The sequence below is a fragment of the Cololabis saira genome, chromosome 14 (assembly GCF_033807715.1).
Source record: "Cololabis saira isolate AMF1-May2022 chromosome 14, fColSai1.1, whole genome shotgun sequence".
NCBI lineage: Eukaryota > Metazoa > Chordata > Actinopteri > Beloniformes > Belonidae > Cololabis > Cololabis saira.
Genome location: NC_084600.1, coordinates 43,335,572 through 43,349,940, shown reverse-complemented (window position 1 = coordinate 43,349,940; position 14,369 = coordinate 43,335,572). Strand labels below are relative to the sequence as shown.

Here is a 14,369-nt window from a genome sequence, read left to right as displayed (position 1 = left end):
GTGCTACTTGTGCTTTATTTATTATTTTATTCAGTTATTTTATTATTTATTAAAGTACTTGAATTTACTTTAAGATTATTTTAATTTAAGCTATTTTTAATTTTTTTATTCATTTTAATTTATTTTATTATTTTATTGATTTAATTTGCCTGAAGAAGATTATTTTGTACTTTTGTCTAGTACTTTTTTACTTTTACTCAAGTAATTATTTGGATGACTACTTTTTACTTCTACTTGAGTCATATTATTCTGGAATAACAATTACAATACAATTTTTGGCTCCTCTACCCACCTCTGGTTAGTGTGTTAAAATATTTATTGAACATAAAAAACTGAACATGTTTTAATTTCCAGCATTATGTTGTTTTGGTTCGACCTCCTGGCGAATGTTGGTAAAATTTTTATGTGGTTACTTTTTGGTTGGCCAACGATTTATGTTTGTGGTGCAACAGTTACGGAGCGGCCAGTCTATTTCCTTATTTTACAACGCCGTTATTAATTGTTCGTTTTTTTCCCACTTATTCCACTGAACACCGAAAGTGTTTTTTTGCCATTTTCGGCCGAACAATTTGGGTTACCGAACAATCGGTGCATCACTACTGCTAAACAGTCCCCTCACAAACAGTGTCCAGTGGCGCTACGTTATCTATCTATAACTAACGACCAACCCCCCTCCAGGTGATCTACGACTACCCGAGCATCCGTGAGGTTCATCTGATCTGTAATCTGACCACGTTGGGGGTGGTGGCCCCGCTGGGCTACAACGGCCTGCTGATCCTCAGCTGCACCTTCTACGCCTTCAAGGTAACAAGTCTTCCCCGGTCACGTGACCCACCGCGGCGTCTTCAGTTAGCACCCACGCTTGACATTCCTCCCCCTCTCCCGCAGACCCGTAACGTGCCGGCCAACTTCAACGAGGCCAAGTACATCGCCTTCACCATGTACACCACCTGCATCATCTGGCTGGCCTTCGTCCCCATCTACTTCGGCTCCAACTACAAGATCATCACCATGTGCTTCAGCGTCAGCCTGAGCGCCACCGTGGCGCTGTGCTGCATGTTCGTGCCCAAGGTGAGCCACCGTGGCGCTGTGCTGCATGTTCGTGCCCAAGGTGAGCCGCCGCCGCTAAAGGCTGGATTAATAGACTAGACGGGATGTACCAAAAAGTGAATGTAAGGAGCATTTATGGGTACAAGTCGGGAACCGGCCTACTTTACATATTTCAAGGGTGCTGAATCCAAAAAAAACGGTACCCGAGCAAGATTTTGAGTTTTTGACCTTCTAATTTGCATATCAAAATGGCCGCCAAACTGCCTGTCTTGCTCAGTCGTTTGACCATTTTCCCCAAGTTTTTTTGTAAGTAGGCATTCAAAGATGATGAATTAAGTGTCTAGATCTATAGTCTAGGGTCAGAGCAAGGATATAGTGGAGGCTCAGTGCCTTTTTATGTGTATATATATATATATATATATATGGAAAATACCTTAACTTTTAAGTGACTATATTTAAGTGTATATATTAATTTATATTTAAGTGACCGGTGACTATAGGTGGCTGCAGGTGGCTATAGGTGGTTGCCGGTGGCTATAGGTGACTAAAGGTGGCTGCAGGTGGCTATAGGTGGCTGCAGGTGGCTATAGGTGGCTGCAGGTGGCTATAGGTGGCTGCAGGTGGCTATAGGTGGCTATAGGTGACTAAAGGTGGCTGCAGGTGGCTATAGGTGGCTGCAGGTGGCTATAGGTGACTATAGGTGGCTGCAGGTGGCTATAGGTGACTATAGGTGACTGCAGGTGGCTATAGGTGGCTGTAGGTGGCTATAGGTGACTATAGGTGACTGCAGGTGGCTATAGGTGACTGCAGGTGGCTATAGGTGGCTGCAGGTGGCTATAGGTGGCTGCAGGTGGCTATAGGTGGCTGCAGGTGGCTATAGGTGGCTGCAGGTGGCTATAGGTGACTGCAGGTGGCTATAGGTGACTGCAGGTGGCTATAGGTGGCTGCAGGTGGCTATAAGTGGCTGCAGGTGGCTATAGGTGGCTGCAGGTGACTATAGGTGGCTGCAGGTGGCTATAGGTGGCTGCAGGTGGCTATAGGTGACTATAGGTGGCTGCTGGTGGCTATAGGTGGCTGCAGGTGACTATAGGTGGCTGCAGGTGGCTATAGGTGGCTGCAGGTGGCTATAGGTGACTATAGGTGGCTGCTGGTGGCTATAGGTGGCTGCAGGTGGCTGCAGGTGGCTATATGTGGCTGCAGGTGGCTATAGGTGGCTGCTGGTGGCTATAGGTGACTATAGGTGGCTGCTGGTGGCTATAGGTGACTATAGGTGGCTGCTGGTGGCTATAGGTGACTATAGGTGGCTGCTGGTGGCTATAGGTGACTATAGGTGGCTGCTGGTGGCTATAGGTGGCTGCAGGTGGCTATATGTGGCTACGGGCGGCTATAGGTGGCTGCAGGTGGCTGTAGGTGGCTATAAGTGGTTGCAGGTGGCTGCAGGTGGCTATAAGTGGTTGCAGGTGGCTGCAGGTGGCTGCAGGTGGCTATAGGTGGCTATAAGTGGTTGCAGGTGGCTATATGTGGCTGCAGGTGGCTATAGGTGGCTGCTGGTGGCTATAGGTGACTATAGGTGGCTGCTGGTGGCTATAGGTGGCTGCAGGTGGCTGCAGGTGGCTATATGTGGCTGCAGGTGGCTATAGGTGGCTGCTGGTGGCTATAGGTGACTATAGGTGGCTGCTGGTGGCTATAGGTGACTATAGGTGGCTGCTGGTGGCTATAGGTGGCTGCAGGTGGCTATATGTGGCTACGGGCGGCTATAGGTGGCTGCAGGTGGCTGTAGGTGGCTATAAGTGGTTGCAGGTGGCTGCAGGTGGCTATAAGTGGTTGCAGGTGGCTGCAGGTGGCTGCAGGTGGCTATAGGTGCCAAAGCGTGTGAAACTGTTACGATCCTCTTTGCTGTTAATTCACCTCAGGCAAAGGGTCCTCAGTGATGGGACTGACCATGCTATGTACTGATCTAAATATTCAACTTGGTACGTTTCATGGTGGTCTCTTTTTGATTATTTTTCCCTATTTACATGGGTTTTTAGAGAATTTAGAGAACAAATGCTTAATTTGAAAAAAAAAAACAAAAAAAAACAAAAAAAAACATGAAATCTCAGACAACTTGCAATGGATTTTTTTCTTTGTTATCATATAATATGGTGTACATCATATGTCATATCAACAGGGAAAATTTCAGAGTAACTTTTATTTAATATTTATGTCGGCCTTAAAAAATGACACAAATAATGCTTAATTTCACCTTAAAAGTTGGTATTTTGCATATATATATACATAAAAAAGGCACTGAGCCTCCACTATATCCTTGTTTGACCCTTGACTATCGATCTAGAAACTTAATTTCCTCATCTTGATTGCCTACTTACAAAAAAAATAGGAGGAAATGGTCCAATAACTGTGCAAGATGGGCAATTTGGCGGCCATTTTAATATGCAAATTAGAAGGTCAAAAACTCAAAATTTCACTCGGGTACCGTTTTTTTTGGACTCAGCACCCTTGAAATATGTAAAGTAGGCCGGTTCCCGGCTTGTACCCATAAATGCTCCTTACTTCTTATAAAAGGCCTTTTTTCTGAAATCCGTCTAGACTATAAGGCTCTGCGCTACACCAACGCAGAGCCTACTTAAACTCAAGCTTAATCAAACTTAAACTCAAGCTTAATCAAACTTAAACTCAAGCTTAATCAAACTTAAATTAAACTTTAATCAAACTTAAACTCAACCTTAATCAAACTTAAACTCAAGCTTAATCAAACTTAAACTCAAGCTTAATCAAACTTAAACTCAAGCTTAATCAAACTTAAATTAAACTTTAATCAAACTTAAACTCAACTTTAATCAAACTTAAACCCAAGCTTAATCAAACTTAAATTAAACTTTAATCAAACTTAAACTCAACTTTAATCAAACTTAAACCCAAGCTTAATTAAACTTAGATTAAACTTTAATCAAACTTAAACTCAAGCTTAATAAAACTTAAACTCAACCTTAATCAAACTTAAATTAAACTTTAATCAAACTTAAACTCAACCTTAATCAAACTTAAATTAAACTTTAATCAAACTTAAACTCAACTTTAATCAAATTTAAACTCAACTTTGATCAAATGTAAACTCAACTTAATTAAACTTAAATTAAACCTTAATCAAACTTAAACTCAACTTCCTTCCTTCCTTCCTTCCTTCCTTCCTTCCTTCCTTCCTTCCTTCCTTCCTTCCTTCCTTCCTTCCTTCCTTCCTTCCTTCCTTCCTTCCTTCCTTCCTTCCTTCCTTCCTTCCTTCCTTCCTTCCTTCACGTATGTTGTATTTAACCACTAAACCATAAATCAGTTTTACACAAAAACGTCATCAACAGGAATTTATCATTTTTACTACGAGATACAAATTCTTATTGTGGGGAATTTTTTTGACGGTTTATCGTGAACGGTAAAATATCACCCATTCCTAATACACGAAGAAAAGAGCGCTGAAAGTTCGCTACTGCTTCACGAACCGGAACCGGAAATGCGTTGCTACCAAGCGAACCAATCACAGCCCTCTCGGTTTGCGTTGGTCTGCAACCTCTTGACGCGTAGTTACAATTTGTGGGAGGTCCGTCAGGCACGGCGTGGCGTAGGGCTGCCACCTTTCAGAAATAGAAATAAGGGACGTCCCGATTTCAGCAACGCAGGAGCCAAAAAAAGGGACATCCCCAAAACTTGTAAACTGCATAAAAATGTGTTTATTTTATATGAAAAAACAAAATGCTTTGATTTAAAGTTTAAAGTGCTTTAATAGCATTGAACCTGCACGACTGTACAGACAGACAACCATACTAGCAACTGAAATATCCTCCTATGCTATGTATGTAACATCAGCCCAGATGTATAATATAGCTACAGGTGAAGAATATGGTGTAAAAGTTAATTTATTTCAATAATTCAACTAGAATATGGTGTAAAAGTTAATTTATTTCAATAATTCAACTAGAATATGGTGTAAAAGTTAATTTATTTCAATAATTCAACTAGAATATGGTGTAAAAGTTCATTTCTTTCAATAATTCAACTTAAAAGGTGAAACTAATATATTACCTAGTCTTATTACATGCAAAGCAAGATATGTTAAACCTTTATTTGTTATAATTTTGATGATGGAATTGTTTGTTGATTTCATAAATTATTCTCTAATTTATTTTTTATTTGGGGTTTTCATAAACTGTGAGCCTTAATCACCAAAATTATAACAAATAATGGCTTGAAATATCTCACTTTGAATGTGGTGGGAAATAATATATTTGTTTCACCTTAAGTTGAATTTACTACGAATGACGTTTTGTAATATATTCAAATTTTCCGACCTTCACCTGTTTATTATTACATAAATAAATAAGAGCATAATAAATGTCCGTATTGGTTCAATACGGAACGCAACTTTTAATTCCCAATTACGTAACAATTCCGTATTTTAAGGGACGGGTGGCAAGCCTAGCGTGGCGTGCGGCGTGGGGTGCGCGACGCGGCGCAACCTGCGGCGTAGCTTCGGCGTCGATTTGTTGCAGAACCATAATCCAGCCTTAACGCGGGTCGACAGCTCCAGCTAGCATCCCGGGGGCTGACGTTGGTTACTCTCGTTGCTCTGGCCAGGTGTACATCATGCTCGCCAAGCCGGAGAAGAACGTCCGCAGCGCCTTCACCACGTCCACGACCGTGCGGATGCACGTGGGCGACGCCAAGAAGGCCGCCAAGTCCGGGAAGTCCTCCAGCAGCATGGCCAACCTGTTCCGGCGCGGCGGCTCCGCGCAGGACAACGTGAGGTACGTGGGAAACCGTAGAAGGTGTAACGGAGGGACTGCAGGACTCCTGCCATCGTCTATCGGGGGTTTTAAAGCTTCAAGTGCGGTGATTTGGCCGTGGTGCCGGTTGTAAAGGATTATTTCAGAGCAAGCATCCCCGGGGAGGAGCCAGCCTGGACATCCCTACAGGTTTACCTCTCTGATTAAAACAATGAGCTTCCTCTGGTGTCGACTGTGACTTTAACGGGCGGCCGATGCCGGAGAAGAGACCTGATGGATAGATTTGGTTTAGGTCTTTGCAGAAACCTCAACCCGCCGTGGTTGTGGCGTTCTGCAGCAGCGAGAGCAGCCGGGACTGGGAGCGTGATGGGTGTAACTGGTGTAACAGTTGTAACAGATGTAACATGTCAGTGTTTCCCCTAGAATTTTTTTCAGGCCCGGTGGTACCACCGAAACAGACGATGCGCGTGGGATGGCATATTGGACATGTGACATGCAGCAACATAACAAAGTTTTACATTAAAAATCCTTGTAGGCCTATATTGCTGAATGATATGACTTCAATGAAATCATTAGGCTTCATCTAACCTTTAACCAAAGTGTCATGTGCCTGAAAGGCTGCAGTGTGCTGGTCTGACCCATATGAGCATCTTTTCTATATATTTCAGAGGGATCTCTATGAAAACCCTCTGATCCTCTTTTAACGGCTGCTTGTGCTGACGGCATATGTGACAAAACATCCATATTCACAATTGAGATTATATCAGTTATAAATAATTTAAACATTGTATATTTGTTTTACCCGTTTTGTTATAACAGAGTTACATGCATTTAACGGGGGGAAAAATGAACCTTTAGTGGTTCTAGTGGAAAGACAATCTATTGTCTGTGTTATATTAATCATTATTGCTTACCAAAAAAAGAAGCTCAATCAGAACAAAAATGTAAGCTAAACAACAAATTGGAAATTTACCATGGGGACTGTGGTACAACCAAGGGCTGTATTTATGGTTATTAAGCCATTCTGGATCCCAGCCAAATGTTCTGTGTTTAGATGCGTTGTTTTTTACTGGGTCACCAGTCGGACTGGTGTCAGCGGCTGATTTATGGTTCCGCGGTACACCAACGCAGAACCTACGGCGTAGGGTACACGGCGACGCGCACGTACGGTGCGTGTCGCCGCGTACCCTACGCCGTTGGTGTACCGCAGAACCATAAATCAGCCTTGACGCGCTCATACGTGTACGGCACTAGGACCCCGCGGACGCCTGGTGTCGTCGGGCTGTGTTTTCCTTCATGCTTCCCTGCAGCGTCACATGCAAACACAAACACACGTACCTGCAGAAACATTTCTTTATATGATGTTGTCTGTCGCCCGCCATATTTTTTCTTTTTTTTTCCGACGGCGCTATAGTTGGCTAGCTACTAACTCTATACATCCCATAATGTATAATAATATGCCCGCGCTCTCAGCAGCGTTACTAGGCAACGAAGCAGGTTGACTCCCGTTGCAGAACAGCTGCAGAGGCTCCTAAACGTAAATGATCATTGATTTTTTTTTTTAGGCCTGGCGGGGTCTCGTTGGCCTGGCGGCCCCGCCAGGCCTATATAATGGTAGGGGAAACACTGCATGTGTAACAGGTGTAACCGGCCAGGCTTGGGGGGGTCCAAACCCACAGGATATCCATCCACCTGTAATGAAGTGACTCCATCATCTGTCTTATTTAACTAGGAGGGACTAGGACCATTCCAGGTCCTCCAGAGCTGCTGTCCTGCAGGTTTTTGATCTCCCTGCTCCAACACACCTGATTCTAATTGGTCATCACCAACTATTCATCAAGGTCTGCACCGTTCTGCTGGTGACACGGTCATCGGTGTCAGGGTTTACTGAAGGACCCGGAATGACCCTGCTCCAGATCAGCTTTAATTTCAGGCCCAGAGGTCAAGGGTCATGACCCTTCTTAAAATCCAGTCGAAGGCATTAAACCTCCATCAGTCTGACACATTCAACCTCTGAAATAAAGCAAACAGATTCTTAGAGTCACTTTCATTCAATCACAACAGTAAAAGTGAACATTTGTTTCGTAGGAAATTAAATCTTTAACTGCTTTTTTATATACTGCCGTTAAGAATAGAGGAATTAAAGTATGGTACCGTGATGTAACTGTATTGTAGCAGGCCGTTGTTTCCTCTTCAGTCGTACATGTGGGGCTGAAACCGCTGCAACAGCTGCTCACCGAGCCGGGAGAAGCTGCTCCCTGAGCTGAGAAAAAGCTCATTTAGGTTACGTCCTCCCAGAGGAACCCGCAGCCTTCCAGGATTCATCTTTCCAGGGAAGAGAAAAGAACGTGGTCGGAGACTTGATGGGAAGCAGAAGATGGAGCGGGGGGGGGAGGAGATGCGAGAGGGACAATATCACTTTAGATATCCATGTGTGCTGGGATTAGTTTGTGTTCTGCAGCTCCAACGGGAAGTCGACGACGTGGGGCCGAACGAACGCAGCTACAGTTTTCCTGTTTGATTGAAAAAATTATCTGGTGTAACTGGTGTAACCGGCCTGACTGGTGTAATGGGTGTAACAGGTGTAACCGGTGTAACTGGTGTGACAAATGTAACTGGTGTAACTGGTGTAACCGGTGTAACTGGTGTAATGGGTGTGTTTTGGGAGAAAATCAATTAAGGCTCGAGAGTGGTCGGCGGCACAAATTGAATCACACACACACACTTGCTTTTGCTATAATGATATATGAATACCTTTATTACCACAAGAAAAGCAACCATTGCATAGAAGACACTAGGAATGGGTGATATTTTACCGTTCACGATAAACCGTCAAAAAAATTCCCCACGGTAAGAATTTGTATCTCACGGTAAAAATGATAAACGTACGTGAAGGAAGAAAGAAAGAAAGAAAGAAATGAGCCTAAAAAGAAAGAAAGAAAGAAAGAAAGAAATATATGATCCTAAAAAGAAAGAAAGAAAGAAATATATGATCCTAAAAAGAAAGAAAGAAAGAAAGAAATGAGCCTAAAAAGAAAGAAAGAAAGAAAGAAATATATGATCCTAAAAAGAAATATAGAAAGAAAGAAAGAAAGAAATGAGCCTAAAAAGAAAGAAAGAAAGAAAGAAAGAAATATATGATCCTCGAAAGAAAGAAAGAAAGAAAGAAAGAAAGAAAGAAAGAAAGAAAGAAAGAAAGAAAGAAAGAAAGAAAGAAAGAAAGAAAGAAAGAAAGAAAGAAAGAAAGAAAGAAAGAAAGAAAGAAAGAAAGAAAAATTCCCGTTGATACGTGTTTGTGTAACAAACATGGAGGATCTGAGTCATTCCAGTTTTGCAGTACAGGTGTAACTCATTTAATTTGTTTTTATTAATTCCATTTAATTGGTGTAGTTTAGTATTTAGTATCTTTTAGAGCAGTGATTTGGCTCCAAAGACTGAATGTGGTGATAGATTTATAGTTACAAAGGTGGAGTTGAATTGGTATTTTTTTTATCGTCATTTTTATCGTTATCGGGATAAATGCCAGAAATTATCGTGATACATTTTTTAGTCCATACCGCCCATCCCTAGAAGACACACACACAATTGCTCTTTTGCTAGAATAAATGTGTCAAGTTATCCCCCACAAATGGTAGAGCAAGATCAATGACCATTAAAGAGGGCCAGGCCTTATAATACTCTTACCTCGACACAGAAGACTGGAGAGCCGAACAGTCCTGGACAGAGAGGCCAAAAAAACCCGGCTGGGCGTCGTGCACCAAACCCACAGCAGACTCTGCTCGAACTTCCGGCTGTCCCGTCTTTATAACTTTACTAGCTGGTGAGGGGGGGAAGGGCCCCTTCACCCCTACGCGAGCTCTCACACCAAGTCGCTTCCCACGGGAACTCAGCCCGTGTGAACAAGCCACTTATTACAGTTACATTTGTTAATAAACAGCAGGTGCAGACTGTGTTTTGGGAATTCAGGGCATTTCAGGACACAAAACATATTTTTCTCTCTTCATTCCACCTCTGGCCTGAAAATGTCCTAATTCAAAAACAAGCATAATACATGAGCATAATTAATATGAAAAGTTGAATTCAGGGCATTCCAGGACACAAAACATATTTTACCTTTCAGGGTGTAACTGGTGTAACTCAGGGGTCGGCAACCCGCGGCTCATTAGCGCCGCCCTAGTGGCTCCTGGAGCTTTTTCAAAAATGTTTGACCTTTTTTTCTCTTTTTTCTCTTCTTTTGCTTTTTTCTTTTTTTTCTTCTTTTTTTCCCTTTTTTTCTCTTTTTTTCTTCCTTTTTCCTTTCCTTTTTAATCTCAATATTTCAACTTTTTTCTCAAAATTTTGACTTTTTTCTCGACATTTCAACTTTTTTCTCAAAATTTCAACTTTTTTCTCGACATTTCAACTTTTTTCTCGAAATTTTGACTTTTTTCTCGACATTTCGACTTTTTTCTCGAAATTTTGAATATTTCCTCGACATTTCAAATTTTTCTCGACATTTCAACTTTTTTCTCAAAATTTTGACTTTTTTCTCGACATTTCAACTTTTTTCTCAAAATTTTGACTTTTTTCTCGACATTTCGACTTTTTTCTCGAAATTTTGACTTTTTTCTCGACATTTCGACTTTTTTCTCGAAATTTTGAATATTTCCTCGACATTTCAACTTTTTTCTCGAAATTTTGACTTTTTTCTCGACATTTCGACTTTTTTCTCGAAATTTTGACTTTTTTCTCGACATTTCGACTTTTTTCAACTTTTTTCTCGACATTTCAACTTTTTTCTCGACATTTCGACTTTCGCCATTTGTTTTCATTCTAAGGCTTATACAAGACAAGAATTTTTTGCGGCTCCAGACATATTTGTTTTTGTGTTTTTGGTCCAATATGGCTCTTTCAACATTTTGAGTTGCCGACCCCTGGTGTAACGGCTGTAACGGTGTAACTAGTGTAACGGGTGTAACAGATATCTATGTTTTATAGATATCCATGTTTACTGTGATTTGTTTTTGTGCTGCAGCTCCAACGGGAAGTCGACGACGTGGGGGCCGAACGAGCGCGGCTACCGGCCGAACCTGTGGAAGAGGATGTCGTTCCACGTGAAGAAGAAGGACCCGGCCGAGGCCAACCAGACGGCCATCATCAAGCCCTTCTCCAAGGACGGAGACACGCCGCTGGACAGCGTTGCCAAGGAGACGTACGAGCAACCGCTGCCTCCGTCCTTCCCCTGCACCCCCGCCCAGTCGCCGCCGCCGCCGCCTGCAGCCCGGGCTCCGGGGGGGGGCGAGGGGGACAAGGAGCCCCTCGCTGGAAACCGGCGGCGAGCTAACGACCACGGCGCCACCGCGGCGGCGGACGGGGACATCAGCATCATCAGCGTGGGCGACATCGGCCCGACTCAGGGCACCATCATGGACCAGATCAGCTGCGTGGTGAACCGCTTCACCGCCAACATCAGCGAGCTGAACACCATGATGCTGCCGGGAGCCGCCGCGGCTAACGCGGCTAACGCGGCTAACGGCAACGCCGCCCCCGCCAACGCCAACGCCGCCGCGCAGGCCCCGCCCACCGTCACCACCTACGCCGAGGTGGCCGCCGTCTCCTCCTTCTGCGACCAGCGGCCGGCGGCCAAGATCTACGAGCAGCTGGCCGGCACCGGCGGCGGCGGCCGGCGGGCCAAGCAGGAGGAGCTGATGGCGCTAACGCCGCCCTCGCCGTTCCGGGACTCCTCGCTCAGCTCCAACGGCAGCTCGCCCGGGTCGCCCGGGTCGCCGGGGTCGCCCGGGTCGCCCGGGTCCGAGGCCGAGTACGACCAGCTGCTGCTGAGACATTACAGCCAGAGCTCGTCCTCCCTCTGAGCCGGAACCTCGTCACCACTGACGCACAGGCCTTTCTACTCCCGGATACGAAGGAGGGAGAGTTTTTCATGAACAGAAGTCCCAGACGGGACTGATCGCTCCCACACTGGTTCTTATTTAAAAGGACTGAGAGAAGAACGTCAGTCAGTGCAAAAACTCAAAATCTTACCAGAAATATTTGTCTTATCTTCTTTTCTTCTGACGAAATGAGGCCTTTTTTCCCCCTAAACGTGCCCCAAAAGTCACCAAATTTTGCACCAAGCCAGGCCTGGTGAAAAATGTGATATTTAATGGTTTGCATTAATGGGCGTGGCCTAATGGCTCAACAGCGCCCCCTAGAAAACTTGGTGCCTCAAGCCCCACAATACGGTTTGACGTACAAGCACGAAAATCGGCACACACCTGTATCATGTCACAACTTAAAGAAAAGTCTCTTGGAGCCATGGCCGAAACCCAACAGGAAGTCGGCCATTTTTAATTAATCGGGTAATTTTGGCGAAATTTTGACTTTTTTCTCAACATTTCGACTTTTTTCTCGAAATTGTACTTCAACATTAATCTTGACAGTTTGACTTTTTTCTCAAAATTTTGACTTTTTTCACGAAATTTCGACTTTTTTCCGACATTTCGACTTTTTTTATGCCATTTCTTCAGCCGTTAATACGGCCCGAACCGTAACGTGCACCCAGGTGTGTTATACATCAAAATGTGCGTCTCCATCCTACGACGATGCACATTACTTTTCTCAGTCAAAAGCGTTACCGTGGCGACGCTAGACGCCAAAAAGCGTGCGTCCTCTTCATCTGATTGGTCCATATTTGATAGTTCCTACTTTCTGCTATAACTTTTGAATGGTTTGACATAAAGAGTCATGGTGGAGTCATCGGACTCGGTTTTGAGTCCTTGACTTTTATTGGTGAAAATTGCACGCGCGAGGGCCCGTTCATGGCTGCTGGCAGCGTTAATTTCCAGTTAAAATGTCTCATTTTTAGTCAAAAAATCTCATTACACTTAAAACAAGAGTCATTACCAGAAAAATAACTTATTATTTGACAATTTTCACCTGTTTCAAGTAAATTTTCACTTGAAATAAGTAGAAAAATCTGCCAGTGGGACCAGATTTATCTTCTCATTACAAGCAAAAAAATCTTGTTCCACTGGCAGATTTTTCTACTTATTTTAAGTGAAAATCTACTTGAAAAAGGTGGAAATTGTTGTTTTTCTCCAGTGATGAGTCTTGTTTTAAGTGTAATGAGATTTTTTTACTAAAAATGAGACATTTTGACTAGAAATAAGACAAATATTCTTGTTAAGATTTTGAGGTTTTGCAGTGATTTCACACAAACTAATGGACGGAGTGACGATCTTGGGCATTTTAAAGGACCTTCTGCAGTTTTTCTGACTCACCTTTCAAACTGAACCTTAAACTCCAAAGAAAATACCCAACGAGCCGAGAAGACGCCGATGAACTTCGTCTACATTATTATTGCATTATAACACAGCCATCCGTCAGAAGGAGACATGACTTTTTTGTTCCGTGTTTCTTTGGATTTCCTCCGAATATCTAGTAAATCTCTGCATGCATGTTTCTTTAGGCTTCACAAAGTGCACATTGGTGTATTTCAGGTGTATATTTCCCTCTTGGCTCTAATAGAAAGGACAGTGTTTTCCTGCTTGCTGCTGAACTCCCGTACGTGTTTTTGTTTCTGAGAATCAAGATGAGAAACCTCCTTTTTCTTTTCCACGATATTCCACGAAATGCTTCAAATACGGTTTATGTAGTTGAAATGTTGAGAAAAAAGACGAAATTTCAACATTAGCTCGACATTTTGACTTTTTTCTCGAAATTGTATTTGCTTACGGAAGAGTATCAGGGCCAGGCAGGAGAAAAGTAAAAATAATATTTTAGTGGAAGATTTTTTTTTTTCATTATGCACTTTGAGAAAAAAGTTGAAATGTTGAGAAAAAAGTCGAAATTTTGTGAATAAAGGTTCAGAATACAAGAATTGGCTTTACGATATTGATTTGAAACACATATCACACATATGCAGTTGTATAACTTTAGAACCTTAACGTTCCACTCCAAGGATGTAAGTTAGTTAGTTAGTTAGTTAGTTAGTTAGTTAGTTAGTTAGTTAGTTAGTTAGTTAGTTAGTTAGTTAGTTAGTTAGTTAGTTAGTTAGTTAGTTATGGCTGCTGCTGCAGCTGTCAGTCCTAACTGGATTTGATGGAGGAGACATTTACACTTCATTCACCAAATTTCGACTTGTTTCCCGAAATTGTATTTCAACTTTATTCTCGAAATTTCAACTTTATTCATGAAATTTCGACTTTATTCACAAAATTTTGACTTTATTCTTGAAATTGTATTTCAACATTAATCTCCAAATTTCAACTTTATTCTTTAAATTGTATTTCAACATTAATGTCAACATTTCGACTTGTTTCTCAAAATTGTATTTCAACTTTATTCTTGAAATTTCAACTTTATTCATGAAATTTCGACTTTATTCTTGAAATTGTATTCCAACATTAATCTCAAATTTCGACTTTTTTCTCAAAATTGTATTTCAACTTTATTCTCGAAATTTCAACTTTATTCATGAAATTTCTCCTTTTTTCTCGAGATTTCGACTTTATTCACAAAATTTTGACTTTATTCTTGAAATTGTATTCCAACATTAATCTCAAC

The 14,369-nt window shown here is 42.4% G+C and overlaps 1 protein-coding gene across 1 annotated transcript in view; it reads left to right on the top strand.

The window, feature by feature from the left end:
- The window catches only part of grm5a (glutamate receptor, metabotropic 5a), a 65,955-nt gene extending 54,278 nt beyond the window's left edge, over positions 1 to 11,677 (top strand). The window contains exons 15-18 of the mRNA XM_061739290.1: positions 679 to 804; positions 889 to 1,071; positions 5,677 to 5,846; positions 10,840 to 11,677. Of these exons, the coding sequence (XP_061595274.1) occupies positions 679 to 804; positions 889 to 1,071; positions 5,677 to 5,846; positions 10,840 to 11,677 (1,317 nt within the window). The remainder of the gene's footprint in view (positions 1 to 678; positions 805 to 888; positions 1,072 to 5,676; positions 5,847 to 10,839) is intronic.
- The last annotated feature ends 2,692 nt before the right edge of the window (positions 11,678 to 14,369 follow it).